This window comes from Salmo trutta, chromosome 35 (assembly GCF_901001165.1).
Source record: "Salmo trutta chromosome 35, fSalTru1.1, whole genome shotgun sequence".
NCBI classification, from domain to species: domain Eukaryota; kingdom Metazoa; phylum Chordata; class Actinopteri; order Salmoniformes; family Salmonidae; genus Salmo; species Salmo trutta.
Genome location: NC_042991.1, coordinates 22,131,461 through 22,154,120, shown reverse-complemented (window position 1 = coordinate 22,154,120; position 22,660 = coordinate 22,131,461). Strand labels below are relative to the sequence as shown.

The following is a 22,660-nucleotide window of genomic DNA, read 5'->3' as shown; positions in this document are numbered from 1 at the left end:
TCATAGTTTTGATGTCTTCACTACTATTCTACAATGTAGAAAATAGTACAAATAAAGAAAAACCCTTGAATTAGGAGGTGTGTCCAAACTTTTGACTGGTATTGTATATCAACAGCTTTACTTGGCAAAACAAATAAAGAATGGACCACCTTGCTGCAGGGTAGTGCAGCAGCACACACAAAACAACCATTAGCACTTTCGCTTTCCATCAAATATCCATTACAGAGCAGATATTCGGTTGTGGGCACTGAGGATCAATAGATACCATTAAAGTCTAGGAGGTTGAGCGTTCATTATTAAAGCATTGATTTCCTCTTATTGTATGTTTGTAGCGAAATGGATCGATGGCCTTGTCTTTGTTTATAACCTTGACATGCTAGTACTTACTGCACAAGGTACATTAAGTTACTTACTAGTACATTGCCACTGTGTTGTACCAAATAACAGGACTGTGCTACAGAGGTCTAAAGGGACACTCACAACACTGTCATGTGACAGGGTCATATGTCAAAAGGCCTACATCTTAAGCATCAAACCATGATGAAACCAAAACCAACATCTTCATTTCAGCCAACCAAATAATACATAAAATAGACTGAGGAATCACATTTTAAACATGTATTTTGTCAGGTTTTGAAAGGTAAATATCAAATAGGATTAAAGCACAAATGTAAAACAAAAGTCTGTCTTTCTTCACACATCAAAGTAAAAGTAACATCCAACTCACCAGCAGAAGATGAACATAATCACAGTTGAGAGGCACATCCACCGATTCATTCCAAGAGATCCAGGTGCAAAATTAAAAGTATAAGGAGAATTAGGCCTATAATTAATTTCATAGTTTCATATGCTTTCAGAGGTTGTGCAACATAAGATCACACCCATATACTGTAGACTTTAAAATGAGAAGTAAGAAAAAAATGATGTACCTCAATACTGTTTTTCCTGTTTAAGCAACAAATGATCAATTACAGACATAAATTCTAGTTCCAGTTGATTAGCATGATATGTGCTGTGATACTATCACGGAATCAAACCGTCTTCTGTTACCCCCCAGGATTGTTGTTACTAATCAAATCCCGAAACATGGTGACAGATTTACCCCAAGGGATTAGTTTGAAGAATTATCACAATCCACCAACTGGCCCGTAGATATCAAATGCATCAAAAAAACAAGGTTATTAAAAGATACCCTAGCTGCTTACTCTTTGACGGCAAAGAGGTTGCTCTAGGTTAATAACATCACCGGCGGTAGAAGAGCTAGGTCAGGTTCACCTTTGATGAGGCAAATTCCAGTACATCAAGGTCTCCTTACTGCTGACCAATGAGGAGGGCTAGTGTTAAAGGAAACAGTGGATTAAGAGGGAGAGAGACGAAGTACTTGGAGCAGTGACTCTGTCACACTCTGTGTGCACGTAAATCCTGTTGATGCTATCTTGGGGCAGAGTCTTGAACACAGCCAGCCTGGTTAAAAAGATTACTTTATAAGGCAGTGTGTTTGACTGATGATTGAGTTGACAGCAACTGCTCTCTTCATAACCTTTTCATGCAATAGCCTCTCTGTAATGTCATAAATGGATTCCATGATGCAGGATGACTTTGCGGTGTACTGGTGCCTGACAGTAGAGCCGATTGAATGTCTCAAATGCCATGAATTGTAATCCTCCACTTTATAATCTGTTTTATGACTGCACCCACATGCCTTTAATGACTGACATTCAGTACATACCACAATCAATTACACATCTTTGAGATGATTATGTACATTTCAAGAATATTTCAGTGTAAGAAGAGGTCTTTTGATTTTTGTGAAACACATACACAGCTACAATTTACATGTAAAACATCTTACAATGGTGGTTCTATGAATGATAGCTGTTGTATAACATTGCACCCCAATTTTCATTATTCTATTTACTATGAAAAATTCATCAACAAAACATGCTCTGTAACCAGAGCCTAAGTTCCTGTGCTACACATATCCTGGAGGAAGGAACTGTGAGCAAATATAGGCGTTTCAGATTCTCACTCACCTCAGAGATTGTGTACTTAAATTGACATAGGCAACAAGAGATAAGATGGGGAGATAGACACTCCAGGCGTTCACCTGTCTGCTTCTGTTCAGTTAAAGAACGAGTCGCCAAACTGGTCCTGCTATTACACCTGTTCCCTTTTTGTGATAGCAGGTATCTCCCCCACAATCTGAAACCAAATCCAGTGGTGTACAGTTACAAAACACAAACAACGGCGTTAACAGTAGAGGGAAGAACATACATGAGCCTTTTTTCAAGGCATTGTTTGTTCCGCAAACAATACAGGTGTTACCTGGGGAGAGGATGGTGAACAAGGAAGAAGTATCGTGGTGTACTTTTAAAATATTGTATGGAAATGTAACATTAATTAAACTTTTTTTATGTAATATTTCAATACTGTATAAGCTCAATGTTGCATAACGACAAACTACTGGCTTGTTTAGAGATCTGCCCTTCACTTCAACGTGTGTGACTTCTGTCTTTATTACAGGAGGGTGTATATTATGTATTGATTTAATCAGTCTTTTCCTGCCAGTTATTTAAATACACGAAGAAAGGCGACATACAGTTATAAGAACTCTATTCTATCTAGTTTGTGTCTCGTTTGTTCTAGGGCTGGGTTGGGGTTGTACACTAGGCCATCTACACAGCATGTGTGCGTTACCATGTCCTGATTCTGATGTCTGTTACAAGAATGGGTGTGGCCTAGTCTAATTGAGGTTAACAGGGCATAAACTGATACTCTATCACCACCTGCTGCTGGCTATTTGTTTTCCGGAAGTACCAGTACTCAAGCACAGAAAAGTGATTGACAACTTTCAAAATTTAGTGAGAAATTAGTGCAAGGAAAATTATTATCTTGTAAATACCTTGTCTATACAATATTGTAATCACCTCACCCCATTATCATTTAGCTATTGTACCAGTTAACAGAAACACTGTGTTTCAGTTTCAGTAACAGTGTCAAAGCACAGTGAAGGTTAACGCTTGATCATGGATCAGTTCCATTAAATTACACATCAGAGTCATTGGATGAAGGCGTCTTTTGTACGGGTTTTTGTTCAGATCCCTGCTGCTCGGTCTGAACATTAAAACGCTTCTCTTGCGGTACGGATTTGGACGCTTAAGGTCCTAATTTTTCATTTCAGAGAGAAATAATTTCCAAAAAACAAAACGTTAAATTGATACACACCTTTATAGGGTTAATGTTCCCACGAGGCCATATCTCCATGTTACATTACGTGTTTACAGAAGACAGAAGGACCACCTGTTATTACATGCCCCCCCGAAAACATGTATTGTATGTAATGGACGAAGGCTGCCAGAAACGTGTTGTCAATGAAAAACAACACTCTCGGCTTCAACAGTGATAAAGCCGGTTAAAACTACTGTTATATATATATATATATATATATATATATATATATATATATATATATATATATATATATATATATATATATATATATATATATACACTGCTCCAAAAATTAAAGGGAACACTTAAACAACACAATGTAACTCCAAGTCAATCACACTTCTGTGAAATCAAACTGTCCACTTAGGAAGCAACACTGATTGACAATAAATTTCACATGCTGTTGTGCAAATGGAATAGACAACAGGTGGAAATTATAGGCAATTAGCAAGACACCCCCAATAAAGGAGTGGTTCAGCAGGTGGGGACCACAGACCACTTCTCAGTTCCTATGCTTCCTGGCTGATGTTTTGGTCACTTTTGAATGCTGGCGGTGCTTTCACTCTAGTGGTAGCATGAGACGGAGTCTACAACCCACACAAGTGGCTCAGGTAGTGCAGCTCATCCAGGATGGCACATCAATGCGAGCTGTGGCAAGAAGGTTTGCTGTGTCTGTCAGCGTAGTGTCCAGAGCATGGAGGCGCTACCCGGAGACAGGCCAGTACATCAGGAGACGTGGAGGAGGCCGTAGGAGGGCAACAACCCAGCAGCAGGACCTCTACCTCGGCCTTTGTGCAAGGAGGAGCAGGAGAAGCACTGCCAGAGCCCTGCAAAATGACCTCCAGCAGGCCACAAATGTGCATGTGTCTGCTCAAATGGTCAGAAACAGACTCCATGAGGGTGGTATGAGGGCCCGACGTCCACAGGTGGGGGTTGTGCTTACAGCCCAACACCGTGCAGGACGTTTGGCATTTGCCAGAGAACACCAAGATTGGCAAATTCGCCACTGGCGCCCTGTGCTCTTCACAGATGAAAGCAGGTTCACACTGAGCACGTGACAGACGTGACAGAGTCTGGAGACGCCGTGGAGAACGTTCTGCTGCCTGCAACATCCTCCAGCATGACCGGTTTGGCGGTGGGTCAGTCATGGTGTGGGGTGGCATTTCTTTGGGGGGCCGCACAGCCCTCCATGTGCTCGCCAGAGGTAGCCTAACTGACAACAGGAGTGCTGTTTTGAAGCAGCTGCGCCTCCATCTTGGCACTCCCTCGCCGTTGTAAAAAACCTTATAGAAATGCATTTACTAATGTCTACATTTGTTTTTGCCATGTTCATTCTATTACAGACACCTTAATGCTTACTTTCAAATTATATTATGTCAGCTAAATATACTAATTTAAATAAAAAATATATAGAAAAACATTTTCATTAAGGTAAACTTTTTTGAAAGTACTAATGTTACTGTCCCCACTACAACAACAAAAATACTTGAAAACATGTAATTTTGTCCTTGAAACATTTAAATGAAATACTGTAGAATTCCATTCATTCCTATGGAGGACTGGTTTTCTGAGGATTGCCAACGTGTCCTACCGTTGGCTTCAAAGCCAATACATAGCATTAGTAATCCAGGGTTTCTATAAATCTTTGTTTAAAACTGTACAGTAATTGTGCATTTTGCATTTGTGAAATTATTTTGGCGTGATATGAAAGTTGTGGGCTTAATATTTCTAGAACCGTATCGCAATTGAGAATCGATTCATATTTAGATTGAGTATTTGGCTGCCAGAGCCAGTCTACCTATGAAAATAACATATACAGTAGCTAAGGTACTTGGACCTTCATAAGCAGTAACGGTAAGGTTAGGCTCCATACAAGTGTTTGGCTAAGTGAAGGTTACTAATCAACATCACTACATCTGTATTAGAAAATGTTATATATTCTGAAGAGTGAACTATGGACACTCTTACTGAGAGTTGTGGCTGCTTTGAGTGATGTATTGTTGTCTCTACCTTCTTGCCCTTTGTGCTTTTGTCTGTGCCCAATAATGTTTGTACCCTGTTTTGTGCTGCTACTATGTTGTGCTGCTGCCATGTTGTGTTTCTACCATGCTATGTTGTTGTCTTAAGGTCTCTCTTTATGTAGTGTTGTCTCTCTTGTCATGATGTGTGTTTTGTCCTATATTTGTTATTATTATTTATTTTTTATCCAGCCCCCGTCCCAGCAGGAGGCCTTTTGCCAGGCCATCATTGTAAATAAGAATATGTTCTTATTGTAAATAAGAATATGTTCTTAACTGACTTGCCTATTTAAATAAAGGTCAAACAAAAAGATCTAGCTAATTTAATACCATTTACAGACAAACAAATATAAAAGGTAACACGTTGCCATGATTGTCAAACTGTAGCAATCAGCACGAGAATGTCATAATATACCTAGCAAACATTTAAGTGATAATGCCCTCGAAGCCGGTGTTTGGAGGTTTTATTGCGAGGGCCCGCAAACCGTGCCAATATATCCTCCAAACACCGGCTTCGAGGGCATTATCACTTTTATACAACGGGTTACCAACATATTCAAATAATGATTGACATATTTTCTTTAAAAATGTTATTTTGATCAGTTTATTCATACTATTTCATCCTTCCACGAGATATAATCCAAAACTAGGGTTGCTAGAGACGCGACCCAGTCGATTTGTCTTTTTGTTCTGTCTACGGACGCGACCCAATCCTTCGTTCCATACTGGCTGTCAACATTCTTATCTCTTCTTGCTTGCTAGCTAGCCAACTACGGCTAACTTACAGTCACGTCAAAAGCCAGAATAACAGCAAAGTAGCTTCATTTGCATTTTTTAAAGCTGTTTTCTAGTGATATTTATTTAGATACATCCATAACAATGTGCTAATGAGGCGGTTATTTCGCCTGACATAGAAAATGTGCTCACTTGTCAGGACAATGTTGTTCATAGGAACGGGCCAAAAACACAACAGTAACAGAATCACGTCAAACTAAAGCTGGAAAGACTGCAAATTAGCTGTGTTTTGTTTTAATAAATAAAAAAATTAATGTTTTTGTATATATCCATAAAAATGATGCCAGCAGACTCTTGATTTCAACTGGCTGAGAAACGCTGCCTGCCTGTCTGTCAGTCTCGTTCCGACTGAAACAATGTTGCAAATGTCGGAGATACAAACTGCAAGGTTTATATAGATCTCCGCTGTTGAAAACGACATTTTTGTCTAAGCGAAATGTGAGATAATGTGTAGATGCTTTTATAGTGGAAATCAAGTTATAAATTGCCTGGCTGGGCTGATGAGACAGTGGATTGTGCAGTCAGATGGAACAGAGTAAATAGGCACTTAAACGTCATAGATTTAGCCGGTGGTCATTTGTGGAATAGACACCGGCGGGAATGCGGTTTTAACCAATGAAATTAGACCCACTCGTTGTATAAATTATGTCAACTAACGTTTGTTTTTGTCATAAGTGTATGAAATTTGATCATTTTGAGTATCCGTAGTCTTGTGTTTACAAGTGTAGTGAGTTATGTTAGCTAGCTAGAAGTAAGCACACATTTTGCAGGTTTGCTGCATAAAGTACCATTTAATTTTATGCTAAAAACAAATGCTGGAAAATTTGTTTTTATTCTCTACAAAGCCAGCGACGTTACTAGTTAACTTCAATTAGACGTATTTTAACAGATGGCAGGAGCTAGTTAGTTAAAGGTAGCTAGCGAGTAATAAAAGACTGAATGCCATGACCTGGTCACGCGTGAGTTAACTATCCTTACTCCAAATGCTATGTTGCTAGCTAACGTTATCTGGTTAGTCTCATTTATGTTGTCCTGCTCAGACTTAACTTCTTACATCTGTTAGAGGGATTTGCCTGCTTCAAAGAATGCTTTCAGTCCGAGAACATCAATGTGCAAACTGCACGAAGCCCCACGCTAAATTTGACAAAGGAAGCTAATCAAAACGGTTTCTACTCTTCTGTATTACCTCAAGGTCAGGTAAACTTCTTTGGAATGCAGCCGGTCACTGGGACTGATTATGCTGTCGAGCTCGAGACGAGCAGCAAGGACCATGACAACGACCTCTTGCTGTCACCTGCACATGATCGATCAACTGATATAGTTGCTGCTGAAGAAAGTCACTTGCATTGCAACAGCTTTTCATTGACTCTGTGTAAAACAGCATCTACGTCTTCCACTTTGTAATTTGGAACAGCGATTGAGGAAGTCGACTAAACCAATCCATTGTTTCTACAATTACATCCCCTAACAAGCAATGTTTACAATGTGTTCTACCTTCTTGTGGCTTTGAGACTCTAGTGACTCTTGACATTTAAGTAGTCCAACCTCAATGGAAAATTGAAAGACTTAACTTCACTAGCACCTTGCTGTTTATTATCTATGCATAGTGTTAAGTTGCGTGAATTCGAATCTGGTATCGGAACAAAATATTCAGCACATAGTAACTTCTGATTTCTTTGTACTTTAATTAATGCAAACACTTGAAGGGTAAATAGGTGGTTCGTATATACGGGCTCTCTGTAACACCTCGCAGGGCAAAACAGAGAACTGAGTTACACATCCTTTGCTTTTCATTATATACTCTGACAGAGATAGTTCCCGCTCACTGCTGGCCTGTCAGAGGGAGGATGAGCGTGGTTTAAACTTACTCATCCTATCGTTGGCGTGCAGGTTAGTCCCAACCTCGAGACGCCTCCTGTTGCCGGGCGTGGTGATTATCTTTGGCAGTCGATTTATCTGGTGACTGCACAACGCACAGTTCTCTAAAACCCTGACACCCCTCTGCATATACATTTCACCCATATCCTGCCCTTATCTTTTAACAAGCTCTTCCATATCCCTGATTTACAGCATCTGCATTCTTTCCATATGACTCAACATCCCATGAGCCCCTTCCACTCACACAGCAGTATGCTCTTATCATATAGAGTATAAACTTAATATTATAGCATAGCTTCTTTGTTATATTATATAGGTTATGCAAACAAATAGTTGGTCAAACCCTAACAATAGTCACTTTACCCCTACCTACATGTACAAATTGCCTCGACTACCCTGCACATTGACTCGTACCCCCTTTATATAGCCTCATTATTGTTACTTTTTTGTTGTAAATATTTTCTTAACTGCATTGTTGGTTAAGGGCTTGTAAGTAAGCATTTCACGGTAAGGTCTACACCTGTTGTATTTGGCCCATGTGACAAATTTGAAAAAGAGAACTATTATTAGAGAATTGTGAGAACATTCTCTTCTCACTAACATCAAAGGGAAAGTGCATTCCATAGTAATTGGATGACATGCTGCACAAACGGAGTCCCCCCCCCCCCTTTTTTTTGGTTCCATCCAAGTACATTATATTGTTATGTACTGTCTTGGTGGTGGCCAGTTCCATGGCTTAATATCAGAAGTTCTAGGATCATCGCTGTCACACTGCATCATAAGATACTGTTTGCATGCTTGTTGTTGTCAACACAGCACAATGGATGGGGTGGAGTTACACCACAGCAAGTTGGTGGCACCTTAATTGGGAAGAATGGGCTCATGTTAATGAGTGGAATGGTATCAAACGCATGGTTTCCAGATGTTTGAATCCATTTACTCCGTTCTGGACATTATTATGAGCCATTCTCCCCTCCGCATCCTCCTGTGAGTCACACACACACAATCCATTCAGTCAGACCATACATTTTACTATGAGCAGTTTTTTTCTGTTGCTCAACTACTTTCAAAGAATAGCTTGTGTTCACTAGCTTCAAATTTTCATTACATTCACCCAGAATCTTGGAGCACTTTTGTTGGAAATTATGTCTGTGATATTTGGAGGATCCATCTTAGCCATTTGCATGCTGTCATCTCCCCCTTGTTCCTCAGAAAATGAAATAGTGAAGAGGATCCAACTACAGAATAACAGAATCACACATTTGTCTCTTGTAAAACACTATCATTGTGCTACATTTCCCCTAGTCACTAAGCCAGAGGCCAATTTGAAGAAGAAGCGAAAGAGGTGAGTGTTTGGTTAGAGAGTGAGGAGGATGCAGAGAGAAAGAAAACACGGCCCAAACTACTTTGTTTCAATACCCATCACAAATCGTAAAGTACGATTTTATGAATTCGTTTTTTTGTTTGTTGAAAAGTAAATGTTAAATTGTTATTTTGGTGTTATTTTGGTGTATTTCTCAAGTTTCTCCACATGAACTGACTGATAATTGGAATACATTACTGCTTGTTTCACTTTAAATGTCATCACAAGGCAACTGCTGGAACTGAATGGCCAGAGAGTGAATGGCATGCTCTACTTGTGCAGATCAGTGTAGGCGTGGGGGCGGTGCAGGCCCTGGTGATGCAGAGGGACTCCAGACTCACTCGGGCACTGGTGCCTGTAGCCAGTCTCCACATCATGCTGCTGGTGACCCACTTGGCCAGTCAAGAGGAAGTGAACTTGTGAGTATCTGCAGCTGATCTCACTTATTTCAACCAAACAGCCACCCTCTGTTTATAGATGGCAGAAGCCATATTCTGTCTGTTTCTATATCCTACACATTTGTAGAGAGAATATTGATTAAAATATAATTTGTCCATAGGTGAAAATATTCAGTGCAGTGTGGTATTTTCTGAAAACATACAGTAAAACACAATGTAAGCAACCACTTCTACTTTTTTGAACCTCCATAGCCACTAAATATATATAGTCCTGGAACTGTATCTCCCTATGACTAACACATGGTTACATGTCTGACTGTGTCCACATCCCAGGAAATGTATATTTCCATCACGAAATACTGCAGGGGTAAATTTATGTATTAGCCTGACTGACCAGTGTGTGACCGTGGTGGAAAGAGGATGAAGTAGAGGGATGGAGAGGATTAATGCTGTGCTCTGCTGACTGCAGGGCAGTGTGTGCAGTGGCCCAGATGAAGGCATCGCTGCAGGACCTGCTGCGGGGGCGAGAGCTCATCCTACCCTTCCATAGCATCGGACACTTCAGGAAGGTGGCGTTTTATAGAGTTGGCCCAGGGAGAAAACGTTGTCAAACTGGTCCAGATTGCAGGTGGGTACTACTGCTAGTCGGCTGCTGCTCCCCCACCCAACCCCCCTCTCCTTACTCTCCCTCTTCCCATCCTCCTCCACCTGCTTTTATCCCGTGTGCGGAATCTGACGTCACTCACTGTGCCTTTCTAGCTGTATATTGATGTGAGTTGGGCTGCCAATGTTTTAATAAATCTGTGTATATGAGGATTGTTTTTAGCCATTTTAAATGGTATGCTTTCATAAATTAATATTTAAGCTGCAATATCAATTATTTATACAGCACATTTCAGACATGGAATGCAACGCAATGTGCGTCACAGGAGGGGGGGAAAAAATCGAATTAACAATGAAAATAACTTAAATATTTACTACATAAAAGGATAAACTAAAGAATAACAATTAAAAACTGAATGACTAAAAAGCACCCTAAGGAAAAGCAATGCTAAAAAGGTGTGTTTTAAGAATGTCCACAGTTTCAGTCCCCCTGTACTCAGTAATTTGTTGGAGCACCTTTGGCAGCGATTACAGCCTCGAGTCTTCTTGGGTAAGAAGCTACAAACTTGGCACACCTTTGTATGGGGAATTTCTAACATTCTTCTCTGCAGATCCCCTCAAGCTCTGTCAGGTTGGATGGGGAGTGTTGCTGCACAGCTATTTTCAGGTCTCTCCAGAGATGTTCAAGTCCGGGCTCTGGCTGGACATTCAGAGACTTGTCCCAAAGCTGTGGGCTTAGGATCAGGACCAGGACTTGATCAAGGATCTCTCTGTACTTTACTCTGTTCATCTTTCCCTCGATGCTGACTAGTCTCCCAGTCTCTGCCGCTGAAAAACACCCCCACAGCATGATGCTGCCACCACCATGCTTCACCGTAGGGATGGTGCCAGGTTTCCTCCAGATATGACGCTTGGCATTCAGGCTAAAGAGTTCAATCTTGGTTTCATCAGACCAGAGAATCTTGTTTGTCATGGTCTGAGTCCTTTAGGTGTGTTTTGCAAGCTCCAAGCGGGCTGCCACTCTACCGTAAAGGCCTGATTGGTGGAGGGCTGCAGAGATTGTGGAAGGTTCTCCCATCTACACAGAGGAACACTGGAGCTCTGTCAGAGTGACCATCGGGTTCTTGGTCACCTCACTGACCAAGGCCCTTCTCCCCCGATTGCTCAATTTGGCTGGGATGCCAGCTCTAGGAAGAGTCTTGGTGGTTCCATACTTCTTCCATTTAAGAATGATGAAGGCCACTGTGTTCTTGGGGACCTTCAATGCTGCAGACATTTCTTGGTACCCTTTCCCAGATCTGTGCCTCAACACAATCCTGTCTCAGAGCTCGACAGACTTCCTTTGACCTCATAGCTTGGTTTTTGCTCTGACATGCACTGTCAACAATGGGAACTTTTTTTATATAGACAAGTGTGTGCCTTTCCAAATCATGTCCAATCAATTGATTTTTACCAAGTTGTAGAAACATCAAGTATGATCAATGGAAACGGGATGCACGTTAGCTCAATTGAGTCTCATAGCAAGTGGTCTGAATACTTGTGTAGAGTAAGTATTCATTATGGGGTATTGGTGGTAGGTTGATGCGGGAAAATGTTTTTAATACATTTGAGTAATGCTGTAACGTAACAAAATTTGGAAGAAGTCAAGGGATCTGAGTACAAAACTGCACAACATGGAACCTGTGGAACGCCACATGTGATATGTTTTCTCTGAGTTATGTTCACCAAGTGTGACTAACGGTTAAATAGGTCCTAAACCAATTTAGAACCGGCGAATGTAACTTTTTGGGCGACCCAATCAAATTCACATAGTGTATTATAGATGGGGCTGTGGCGGTCACGAATCACCACTCACTCACATGTCTCTCCATCATGTGATCGGGTCTTTCTCACAGGCTACAAGTGAAGACAGACCCATCGGGGACGCAACTGCGAGCGTCCTTATCCAATTCCGAGGTGCATATTGAAGATATTGGAATAACTGTCCACATTTTACTTTTCATCAGCCAACAAGATGAGTAGGCCTAACGAACAGCAAAATCACTAGCCTATGTCATTCTACCATCTCTCATAGTACAAAAGTTGACATTCTGTGCGAGAAATAAATATTCCGAACATAGTCTGGGACAGTTGTGGGATGCGCTAGATCCCAAATTTAATACCACTAGCATCAACCTTTTTTACGCAATGTATGCATAAGATCATAACGTTTAGCTTAAAATGTTGATAGCCTAATAGTTTCTTTCTTCACAAGCGCTGCTATGCGCTCATTGTAGTAGACTATAAGCGCAAATGTTCCATTAGCAGAAAACACCATTATCAAAAGTGACCGCAAATGCAATTATGCATGTAATGCTTTTATTATAAAGGTGCATTTTTATAGTGAAATGATCTTCCCCAAACTTTGAAAATCACTCGCTGCTTATGTATGCCAGTTAGGCTTGTCACGAACTGGCTCGTAGACCATAACAAAAAGGAGAAAACGTTGATTACGGAATAACAAAATATATTTATTAGACTTAACTGTGTGTGTGTGTGTGTATGTGTGTGTGTGTATATATATATATATATATATATATTTATTTATTTATTTATTTATTTATTTTTATATATATATTTATTTATATTTGAGAGGTGCCAAAACAAATTAACTCAAAGAAGCCCCAAATTGCCACAACTAAAAACAAGTGTGTCTGCGTGGAGAGAGTCTCTTCAATGTATGGGTGAAAGACGTATTTATTTATATCCGGAACACACCCGAGCCCAGGGGTGTCCCATGTTGCTGACGACCCTCCCGGCTCCGCCCACCGACATCCTGTTAAGGAAAACGAGCAGACAGAGGGGAAGGTTTACACCCCTTGTAAAGCGGATTAAGGTGCTTAATTTTAAGAAGTTGTGATCCAAACCTTATCAAAACATATATATGCCTATGGGCTAGGCTACATGAGGTGTGCATGTATGATTCGTTGCTGGGGGTCATTCACAGGCGACTATATAATTCACAAGTGGCACACGAGTGATAGGTTAATATTGTCACCCTTCAGACTATTCTTGATTTAATCTTGTTTTTACATATACTAAATAATATATGTGAAATTTGTTTTGATTTAGAATGGGTCTTTATCATGCACCTGTATCAAAACCGGGGTAGCGAGAAAAAATAAGTGTCATCTATTCACTTAAATGGCGAATGGAGGAAGCTTTCCTGTGGTTAATTTGTGCCAGCCAGGTAGGCTATACTCCTGTTGTAAAAAAAAAAGCAATGTGCTTAATATTAGGGAGGTTGAGATATAAATATATAAAGCTGATGGGATCCTTTAAAAATATTTTTTTTATAGAAGCCATCACGTAATTGCATAGCCTATAGATATGTTGCGCAACATGAGCTCATGGGCTCTCATGACATTTTTTGATTACATTTGCATTGATGTCAGTGATTAGAGGGACAATAGAGTGCTGAGTACCAGGCAGTTAGCAAGTTTGGTTGGCTGCTAATGACCATCAGCAGCATCAGAGCTTGGAGAAGCCTATTTACCGTGACTTAACAGACAAGTGACTGGCGGTCACTTGTCTTCACTTGCCTTCATGACAAGTCACTGGCAGTAATACGGTCACCACAACAGCCCTAGTTATAGATCAGTTATTGTCATTGAAAGCAAGCAGATCTGAAGCGGTAGATCTGTTCTATGGGCACTATTTTTATGCTTCTATGTTTAGTTTTTGCATCTTACTTTCGGTTTTGTACACTGGCTGAAAATACAATGATTTGTAGTTATGGAAAATATATTTCACACAATGTTTGTCTACACTATACTTGTTTTGTCACAAACTGAAATTAGACTTACCTCCAATTTTAGCAACCACAAAATGGTGGTGCTATTTCTGCATTATAGTGCATCTTTAATGTTTTGCTTTTTTCACGCATTATCAAAATCTGATATCTTTTATATTTTGTACTTTTTAGATATTACAAGCTTTTTTCAATGAAGCTGCGCTTTTTAGATGGAGAAAGCTTCCCTAAAATAGACACTAACAGATTATCAGCTGCTGTCTTTTACTGGCCATTTGTGTTCTTCCACTAACCCCTATACCCCCCGCCCTCTCCTCCTATTGATTATCTCCTTGTCTTACACCACCCTGGCTTAAAGTTGCTCTCTCCCCCGTGGTCCTGAGCTACAAATAGATCTGCTGTTGTTTTTCCCATCACCCTCGCTCTGGTCATTTGCTCCAGGTCTTGTGAGGAAAACGTTTGAGGAGAAATGCCTCTCATCTGGTGACCGCAAAGCCTTCAAGCCTCACCTTATCTTCATGAAGCTGTCCAAAACTCCTCAGCTACACAGTCAGGTGAGCCTCATCACTCCTGCTGGAATGATATGCATAGAGAGAACACAGCTGTGTGGAGGACTAGCGCAGCTTCACTATCCCTTCTTACTGGCAACCTTTTCTGCCTTTGAGGGATACCTTATTTGGTTGTGTAGGTAAGATTGTTAGTGGTTCAGAGAATTCAAAGCCAAGTGTGTGTATTTATTCTGCCTTTCATATCAATTTAGTCGAGACATCTTGATTGACTCAAATCGATTTAAATGAATGTTAATGTATTTCTACGTTGCAAGACCAAAGTCCTTATGATAATGTCATTGATTATAATAATGCGTAGATTATCATGAAATAAGTCTGATCATGCACATTCAGTGACTTAGGAATGAACATCGGTAGTTTTAACAATACAATATAATACCTGACAGTTTTTATAAATGTAACATTTATTTAGCTAGGCAAGTCAGTTAAGAACAAATTCTTATTTACAATGACGGCCAAACTGGCATGGCGCCGGGCCAATTGTGCGCCGCCCTATGGGACTCCCAATCACGGCTGGATGTGATAGTCTGGATATGCTTTGATAGTGTAAGCCATTTTATAAACTTAACAGTATCTTTATACTAAGTCACTGTCCCATGGAAGGAAGAAGGCCCTTTTATCAAATTGTGAACAATGATATTCACCCGGGTTGAGGTGAATTTGTAGCAGCGGTCCACTGTGTGACATGTTTACCCTCCTGGCTGAGTGAATGATGGTTATGGCAGTCGATGTACAGTGGTCTGGCAAAGGGTGGATGGATGAGGAGCATTTGACCTGGAGGGGGGGATAGTAGGAGGGGAAGATGGGAGCCCCCTGCTTTATTGGTTTGTTGGCAGTGGATGCCATATTTCCTGCTGGTGTTATCATTCCCACCCGACAACAGGCAGCCTAGAGAATACTTTGTTACTGTGTGGGGTCAGGGTGGATGGGTGTGTTCAGAAACATCCATATCTGGTCAGACGTGACATTGTGCACATCCCCATGTCTGCTGTCTCCCAGGGTTTAAAGAAGCTGTACTCTGACTACGCTCAACACCACTTTGGAAACGAGAGGGTATTCAGACTGGCCCTCTGCTCAATGTTGAAGAAAAAGACCCCAGATGGATACTACCACCGAGGTCAGTTTCGGTGAGTAGAACCACGAGGCAGACTTGAAAGAATTGTGACTGAAAATCTCATCTGCTGTCCGCATTGACATAATTTAGAATTCAAAGAGATGAACACAATGTTTTTTGCTTCAGACCTACTGTACCACTTCAATATCACATGAATTATGCACATAACTTGATTTACTCAAACTTGGGAGGTAAACTAAACCTGAGGGAAAGTCCAAATATCATAATACAGACTAATAGTGAGTACAGTGGGGATTTTCTTACTGGGATTTAATATTTATCCAAGAAAAATGTACAGAACCAGTTGATATAATGTGATGTAGCAAGGGATGTTATTGTTTTTTAGCCTAGATATTATTTTCAAACTGCCCCTTGATGTTACTGAACGGAATTCTTGCGGGTTGGTTTGTTTATATTTTGACCAGCAGAGGGAGTTTATCTTTTTTTAGGTGATTGTCTGTCAGGGCGGTGCTTTTCCTCTATATCATCTGGTCAACTCTTTACCCAGGGACTAACATTAGGAGGTTTAAGATGCTTGTTGTTCAGACCTGCCTTGATATCCGGCTTGTTCTGACAATCAATAGACACTCATAATCAAGACACAATTGGTGGGGATTGTGTTTTGTGGCTTTTAGTACTTGTTTTTTGTTCAGATTCCCTGCTTGCTTTCTTTGGATGAATAAATGATTTGAGGATGATGTTCTTCTCTGGGAACAAGTGTCCTTGTCAGCTGTTCACTTCGTGTTCTATTTTGACTGAGTAAACCACAGAACAGACCTTTTTCCAATTAGCCTAATTGTTTAAAAGCCCAGGAATGTTTACGTTTGGCCTCCAACTTTTGGAGATTTTGGTTTTTGCTCTTAAAGCCACTTAAACAAGCTTGGCAAAAGTCGAATGCACCTGCATTGAGGGAGATATTGTCAGTGAGTTCAGCTAAAGGCTTGGAAATGATTAGCCAGTACACAGAGCTGACGAAGGAAGAAGCGTTGTGGGAACAGGGCAGCGTAATTCATGTGCAGTGACTGTCTCCACTGTACGCTCCTTTGGCTGTGTGTGTTAAGTCTGCTTTTTAAGACGATCAGGAACAAGTTAATTTTGCCTCAGATTGCTGTCTAACAGCCTGTGAAATTGGTGGTACTGGGAATAGACTTGTTCTGCATATCAAATATGTACCATCCCACTGGGCACAGACGTCAATTCAACGTCTATTCCACGTTGGTTCAACGTCATTTTATTGGAATGACGTGGATTCAACCAGTGTGTGGGCTCAGTGTGATGTATGTAGGGTCGACAACAAAACGGTTTGGCTATAGTCTAGACCTTGTTCATCTGTAATTAGTTAGTCCACAGAGCTTTTGGTTGGTCTACATGACTAACATGGAAATGTCTAAAAGCATCCGGTTGAGAGCAACATGGCTCCAATAGAAATGCTATATTAATTCGCCTGGTACTCAGGGTTGGTCTGGAAGGACTCCAACTGGATCAGGAAACTGTCAGCAGCGGGCAGGCTAGAAAATGGAAGGGTGTTGATTTAGGAGGCTGTGTTTGTTAAACATGACAGAAATAGAACTCGCCAATGCTCAGCTCCATGGCCAATTTCTAATTTGAAAACAATCTGTAAATGCACACAATTAAAATATGACTGATATTACAATGAAGATATAATTGGGATTGGTGTGCACATAAACACTGGTGTGAGTTGATTAGTCCATATATAGTATATTATTCTCTTGTCTCGTCAGCTGTCACTTGGACTCATGACAGCTATGGTTGGGCAGCAGTGCCAGCTAGGCAAGCTTTCCAGGACTTGCCCACTAGATGTGTGTAGTTGGCAGCAGGCAGGTCGGGGGGTCTCTCCCCAGAGCTCTGCTCTCTACTAGCTGCTCCCAGCACTGGCCTAGGTCCTGTGTGATGGGGTGGGGACAGTGGGCCACTGAGCTGGCCTTGTGATGGGATGGCCCCACTCCCCTCCCCTGACTGGGTCAGACTGTGGTGTCACAGACAGGACACTGAGGGTTCCCTCTCTCTCACCTCACACAAGCAGCCAGCTGTGAAGCCCATGTCAAGGAGCTGACATCACTGTTCAGAAACACTGTTGCCATACTCACCCTCTAAGGTTGGGCAAGAGGTTAACCCATGTATGTGTGTGTGAGACTTAGATTTGATAGTGTTACCGGGTTGTGACTATGACTCTGTTTTGTGCCAACCGCCAAGGATGCTGCAGGCTGGTTCCTCTCATATTATGGATTGTACGCTATTCATTAGTCACGCTGCTATGGGGGGGGGGGGGGGTCGCACTCGCACTCTCAATTTCGGTTGAAGGATCTACAATCACGCCTGACAAGGCCAATGAAATCGGCGTCTCGCTGGAAGTCCCAACTTCCACAGGTGACAAGCGTGAGGCTCGGATTCATTCCTTCATCTCGGTATGAACAGGAACAATTCAAGCCACTAAAACAATTGCAAAACAAGACGGTCTTAGGTTGCACCAACTAAACTGTCCTGTAGTGGTAGAGTCTATTCACCCCCTGGATGTTGTGTGCTGAAGGTTGTACACTGAAGGTTGTCCTTGTTCTAATAAGTTTTCTAATCACAATTAGTTTCAATTTGCTGGTGCAATGAGTAAGATGGCTACGAAAACAACAGAGACGATGATGGCTAAGCTGGGTTCGGGGTCAAGATCATTCTCCCAGTCGTGCAGTTATAGCATTTCTCTGGAAGATACTCACTCACGATTTACAGAATGTGTAGTTACCAACGCTTCCTGCATCTCGGTCACAGCCAAGGTTCTGGATGCTGGTACCTCGGCTGAGACCGAGATGCAGGAAGCGGAGTTGGGTTGAGTGGTGGGAGCGAATGTCTTGTCTGCGTGGGGTATGTGGTGGCTGCCTGCACCCAACTGGTTCCTGGGCGCTCTGTCACCAGTTACGGGAGGCTACTCAGAGGGCAGCCAGGTTTGGTGGGTACCCCCCGCCACCTGTCTGCCTCGGTTTAGCACCGATTGCCTCTTCCTAGACTTGTTGATGAAGCGATCCGGTCCGAAGTGGACTTTTGAGACCAGGCTAGCTAAACGTGCACTGCATAGCGTGCTAGCCAGGTTCCTGCCTCCCTATGGTGAAGTTGCTGGGGTAGCTCTTGTCTGGTATACGTAGCGGTAACTCGCTTAGTTATTCTAAACAGACCTTGGTGAGGTCAAAGAGGCTAGCTAGCCTAACTTTTTTTCAAAAGCGTTCTGGGTAACATTGGCTAGCATGCTTAACTTCTGACGAATAACTTACTAGCTTTCCCCTGGCGTTATGGCAACACAATTCATATTTTTAGTTCCTGGAGTTGGAGGGAATGAAGAAAACAGGGTTTGCATGCAGCCCTCGATCACTTGGCTGGGGTAACTCCTGGAGCGAGGGCTGTAGGCTATACAGTCTCACGAAATCCCAACGTATGTTGGACGCTTGTCCATGTTTAATGCTGCCTCGGTTACCCCGCGTTACATGATGTTCACAGGGTTCAATGAGTATATCGGTCTCCCCAGGGTGAGTGTGACAAGTTGGGTCAGTGTCCACAAAGGGGCGCCCCTCCCATAGGTGGCTCATTACTGGGATTTTGTTATTTTTATTTCACCTTTATTTAACCAGGTAGGTCAGTTGAGAACAAGTTTTCATTTACAACTGCGACCTGGCCAAGATGAAGCAAAGCAGTGTGACAAAAACACCAACAGAGTTACGTTGCACATAAACAAACGTACAGTCAATAACACAATAGAATAATCTATGTTTAGTGCACGCAAATGTCGAAGAGTAGGGAGGTAAGGCAATAAATAGGCCATAGAGGTGTAAATAATTACAATTTAGCATTGCTGATTCCTGCCTGTAGCTCACTAGTCGCTATGAGCTGTCTAGTGATAGAGGCCATGGGCTCTATAGGCGATTAATTGTTGGGAGCGAAGTTGAAGGAATGAGCAGGGTTAGACACGACCACCCTATTATCCAAAACGCAGTCTCTGTGCTTCATATGTCATATGAGCACCCAAATGAGCTGTCTGTCTCCAGCTTAAAGGAAAAGTCCACCGAAAAACTATCTTTTGGTATTTGTTTCACTAGTCCATTATTGACAGCCCGCTTCTCCTTCACCCAAATCCAGACAGCTGATGTTCTGAAAGAGCTAAAAAATCTGGATCCCTACAAATCAGCTGGGCTAGACAATCTGGACCCTCTTTCTAAAATTATCTGCCGCAATTGTTGCAATAGCCTGTTCAACCTCTTTTGTATCATCTGAGATCCCCAAAGATTGGAAAGCTGCCGGGGTCAGACACTAGACCCAAACTGTCACAGACCTATATCTATCCTACCCTGCCATTCTAAGGTCTTCGAAAGCGAAGTTAACAAGCAGATCACTGACCATTTTTTGAATCCCACTGTACTTTCTCCGCTATGCAATCTGGTTTCAGAGCTGGTCATGGATGCACTTCAGTCACGCTCAAGGTCCTACACAATATCATAATCGCCATCGATAAAAGACAATACTGTGCAGCCGTCTTCATCGACCTGGCCAAGGCTTTCAACTCTGTCAAACTCAACAGCCTTGGCTTATCAAATGACTGCCTCGCCTGGTTCACCAACTACTTCTCAGAGTTCAGTGTTTCAAATCGGAGGGCCTGTTGTCCGGAACTCTGGCAGTCTCTATGGGGGTTTCACAGGGTTCAATTCTTGGGCTGACTCTTTTCTCTGTACATATCAATGATGTTGCTCTTGCTGCTGGTGAGTCTCTGATCCACCTCTACGCAGACGACACCATTCTGTATACATCTGGCCCTTCTTTGGACACTGTTAACAAACCTCCAAACGAGCTTCAATGCTATACGACACTCCTTCGGAGGCCTCCAACTGCTTTTAAATGCAAGTAAAATTAATTGCATGCTCTTCAACCGATTGCTGTCGGCACCTGCCCGCCCGACTAGCATCACCACTCTGGACGGTTCTGACTTAGAATATGTGGACAACTATAAATGCGTAGGTGTCTGGTTAGACTGTAAACTCTCCTTCCAGACTAGAAGTCGACCGATTTATGATTTTTCAATAGCGATTATTGGAGGACCAAAAAAGCCGATACCGTTTAATCGGACATTTTATTTTTATATATATATATATATATATATAATTACAACAATACTGAATGAACACTTATTTTAACTTAATATAATACATCAATAAAATCAATTTAGCCTCAAATAAATAATGAAACATGTTTAAATTGTGCAAAAACAAAGTGTTGGAGAAGAAAGTAAAAGTGCAATATGTGCCATGTAAGAAGGCTAACTTTTAAGTGCCTTGCTCAGAACATGAGAACATATGAAAGCTGGTGGTTCCTTTTAACATGAGTCTTCAATATTCCCAGGTAAGAAGTTTTAGGTTGTAGTTATTATAGGAATTATAGGACTATTTCTCTCTCTACAATTTGTATTTCATATACCTTTGACTATTGGATGTTGTTATAGGCACTTTAGTATTGCCAGTGTAACAGTATAGCTTCCGTCCCCCTCCTCGCTCCTACCTGGGCTCAACCCAGGAACACATCGACAACCGCCACCCTCGAAGCAGCGTTACCCATGCAGAGCAAGGGAAATAACCACTCCAAGTCTCAGAGCGTGCACCCGGCTAACTAGCTAGCCATTTCACATCGGTTACACCAGCCTAATCTTTTGAGTTGACAGGCTTGAAGTCATAAACAGCGCAATGCATTGCGAAGGGCTGTTTGAATGAATGCTTACGAGCCTGCTGCTGCCTACCATCGCTTAGTCAGACTGCTCTATCAAATCATAGACTTAATTATAACATAATAAAACACAGAAATACGAGCCGTAGGTCATTAATACGGTTGAATCCGGAAACTATCATCTCGAAAACAAAACGTTATTCCTGTTACATTGCACAACCTTCAATGCAACGCAGGACAGGCTAGATAACTACTCATGGTTGATGATATTACTAGTTTAACTAGTGATTATGATTGATTTGTTTTTTATAAGAAGTTTAATGCTAGCTAGCAACTTACCTTGGCTTCTTACTGCATTCGCGTAACAGGCAGGCTCCTCGTGGAGTGCAATGTAAAGCAGGTGGTTAGTGCGTTGGACTAGTTAACAGTAAGGTTGCAAGATTGAATCCCTGAGCTGACAAGGTTAAAAAAAAAACTTTTGTTTTCTATCCAAATCTACTAATTATATGCATATTCTAGTTTCTGGGCAGGAGTAGTAACCAGATTAAATCGGGTACGTTTTTTATCCGTGAAAATACTGCCCCCTATACCACAACAGGTTAAGCATCTCCAATACAAATTAAATGTAGAATCGGCTTCCTATTTCGCAACAAAGTCTCCGTCACTCATACCCTCGTAAAACTGACTATCCTACCAATCCTTGACTTCGGGGAGTTATTTACAAAATAGCCTCCAACACTACTCAGCAAATTGGATGCAGTCTATCACAGTGCCATCTGTTTTGTTACTAAAGCCCCATATACTACCCTCCATTGCCACCTGTACGCTCTCGTTGGCTGGTCCTCACTATATATTCGTCGCCAAACTTTGGCTCCAGGTCATCTATAAGTCTATGCTAGGTAATGCCCCGCCTTATCTCAGCTCACTGGTCACCATAGCAACACCCAACCGTAGCACACGCTCCAGCAGGTATATTTCACTGGTCATCCCCAAAGCCAACACTTCCTTTGGCCGCCTTTCCTTCCAGTTCTCTTCTGCCAATGACTGGAACAAATTGCAAAAATCTCCGAAGCTGGAGACTCATATCTCCCTCTCTAACTTTAAGCATCAGCTGTCAGAGCAGCTTACCGATCAGTACCTGTACATAGCCAATCTGTAAATGGCACACCCAACTACCTCACCCACATATTAT

General features: G+C 41.7%; 1 protein-coding gene across 3 annotated transcripts in view; it reads left to right on the top strand.

Annotated features, from left to right (window-relative positions):
• Nucleotides 1–8,384: 8,384 nt before the first annotated feature.
• Nucleotides 8,385–22,660, top strand: part of LOC115174865 (A-kinase anchor protein 7) — a 35,692-nt gene continuing 21,416 nt past the window's right edge. The window contains exons 1-5 of one of the 3 annotated variants that reach the window (XM_029733828.1): nucleotides 8,385–9,267; nucleotides 9,568–9,704; nucleotides 10,153–10,311; nucleotides 14,518–14,630; nucleotides 15,645–15,762. In XM_029733828.1, the coding sequence (XP_029589688.1) occupies nucleotides 14,595–14,630; nucleotides 15,645–15,762 (154 nt within the window). In that variant the 5' untranslated portion in view covers nucleotides 8,385–9,267; nucleotides 9,568–9,704; nucleotides 10,153–10,311; nucleotides 14,518–14,594. Of the gene's footprint in view, nucleotides 9,705–10,152; nucleotides 10,312–14,517; nucleotides 14,631–15,644; nucleotides 15,763–22,660 lie in introns of all 3 variants that reach the window. The other 2 variants (XM_029733829.1, XM_029733830.1) reach the window with 2 other exon arrangements.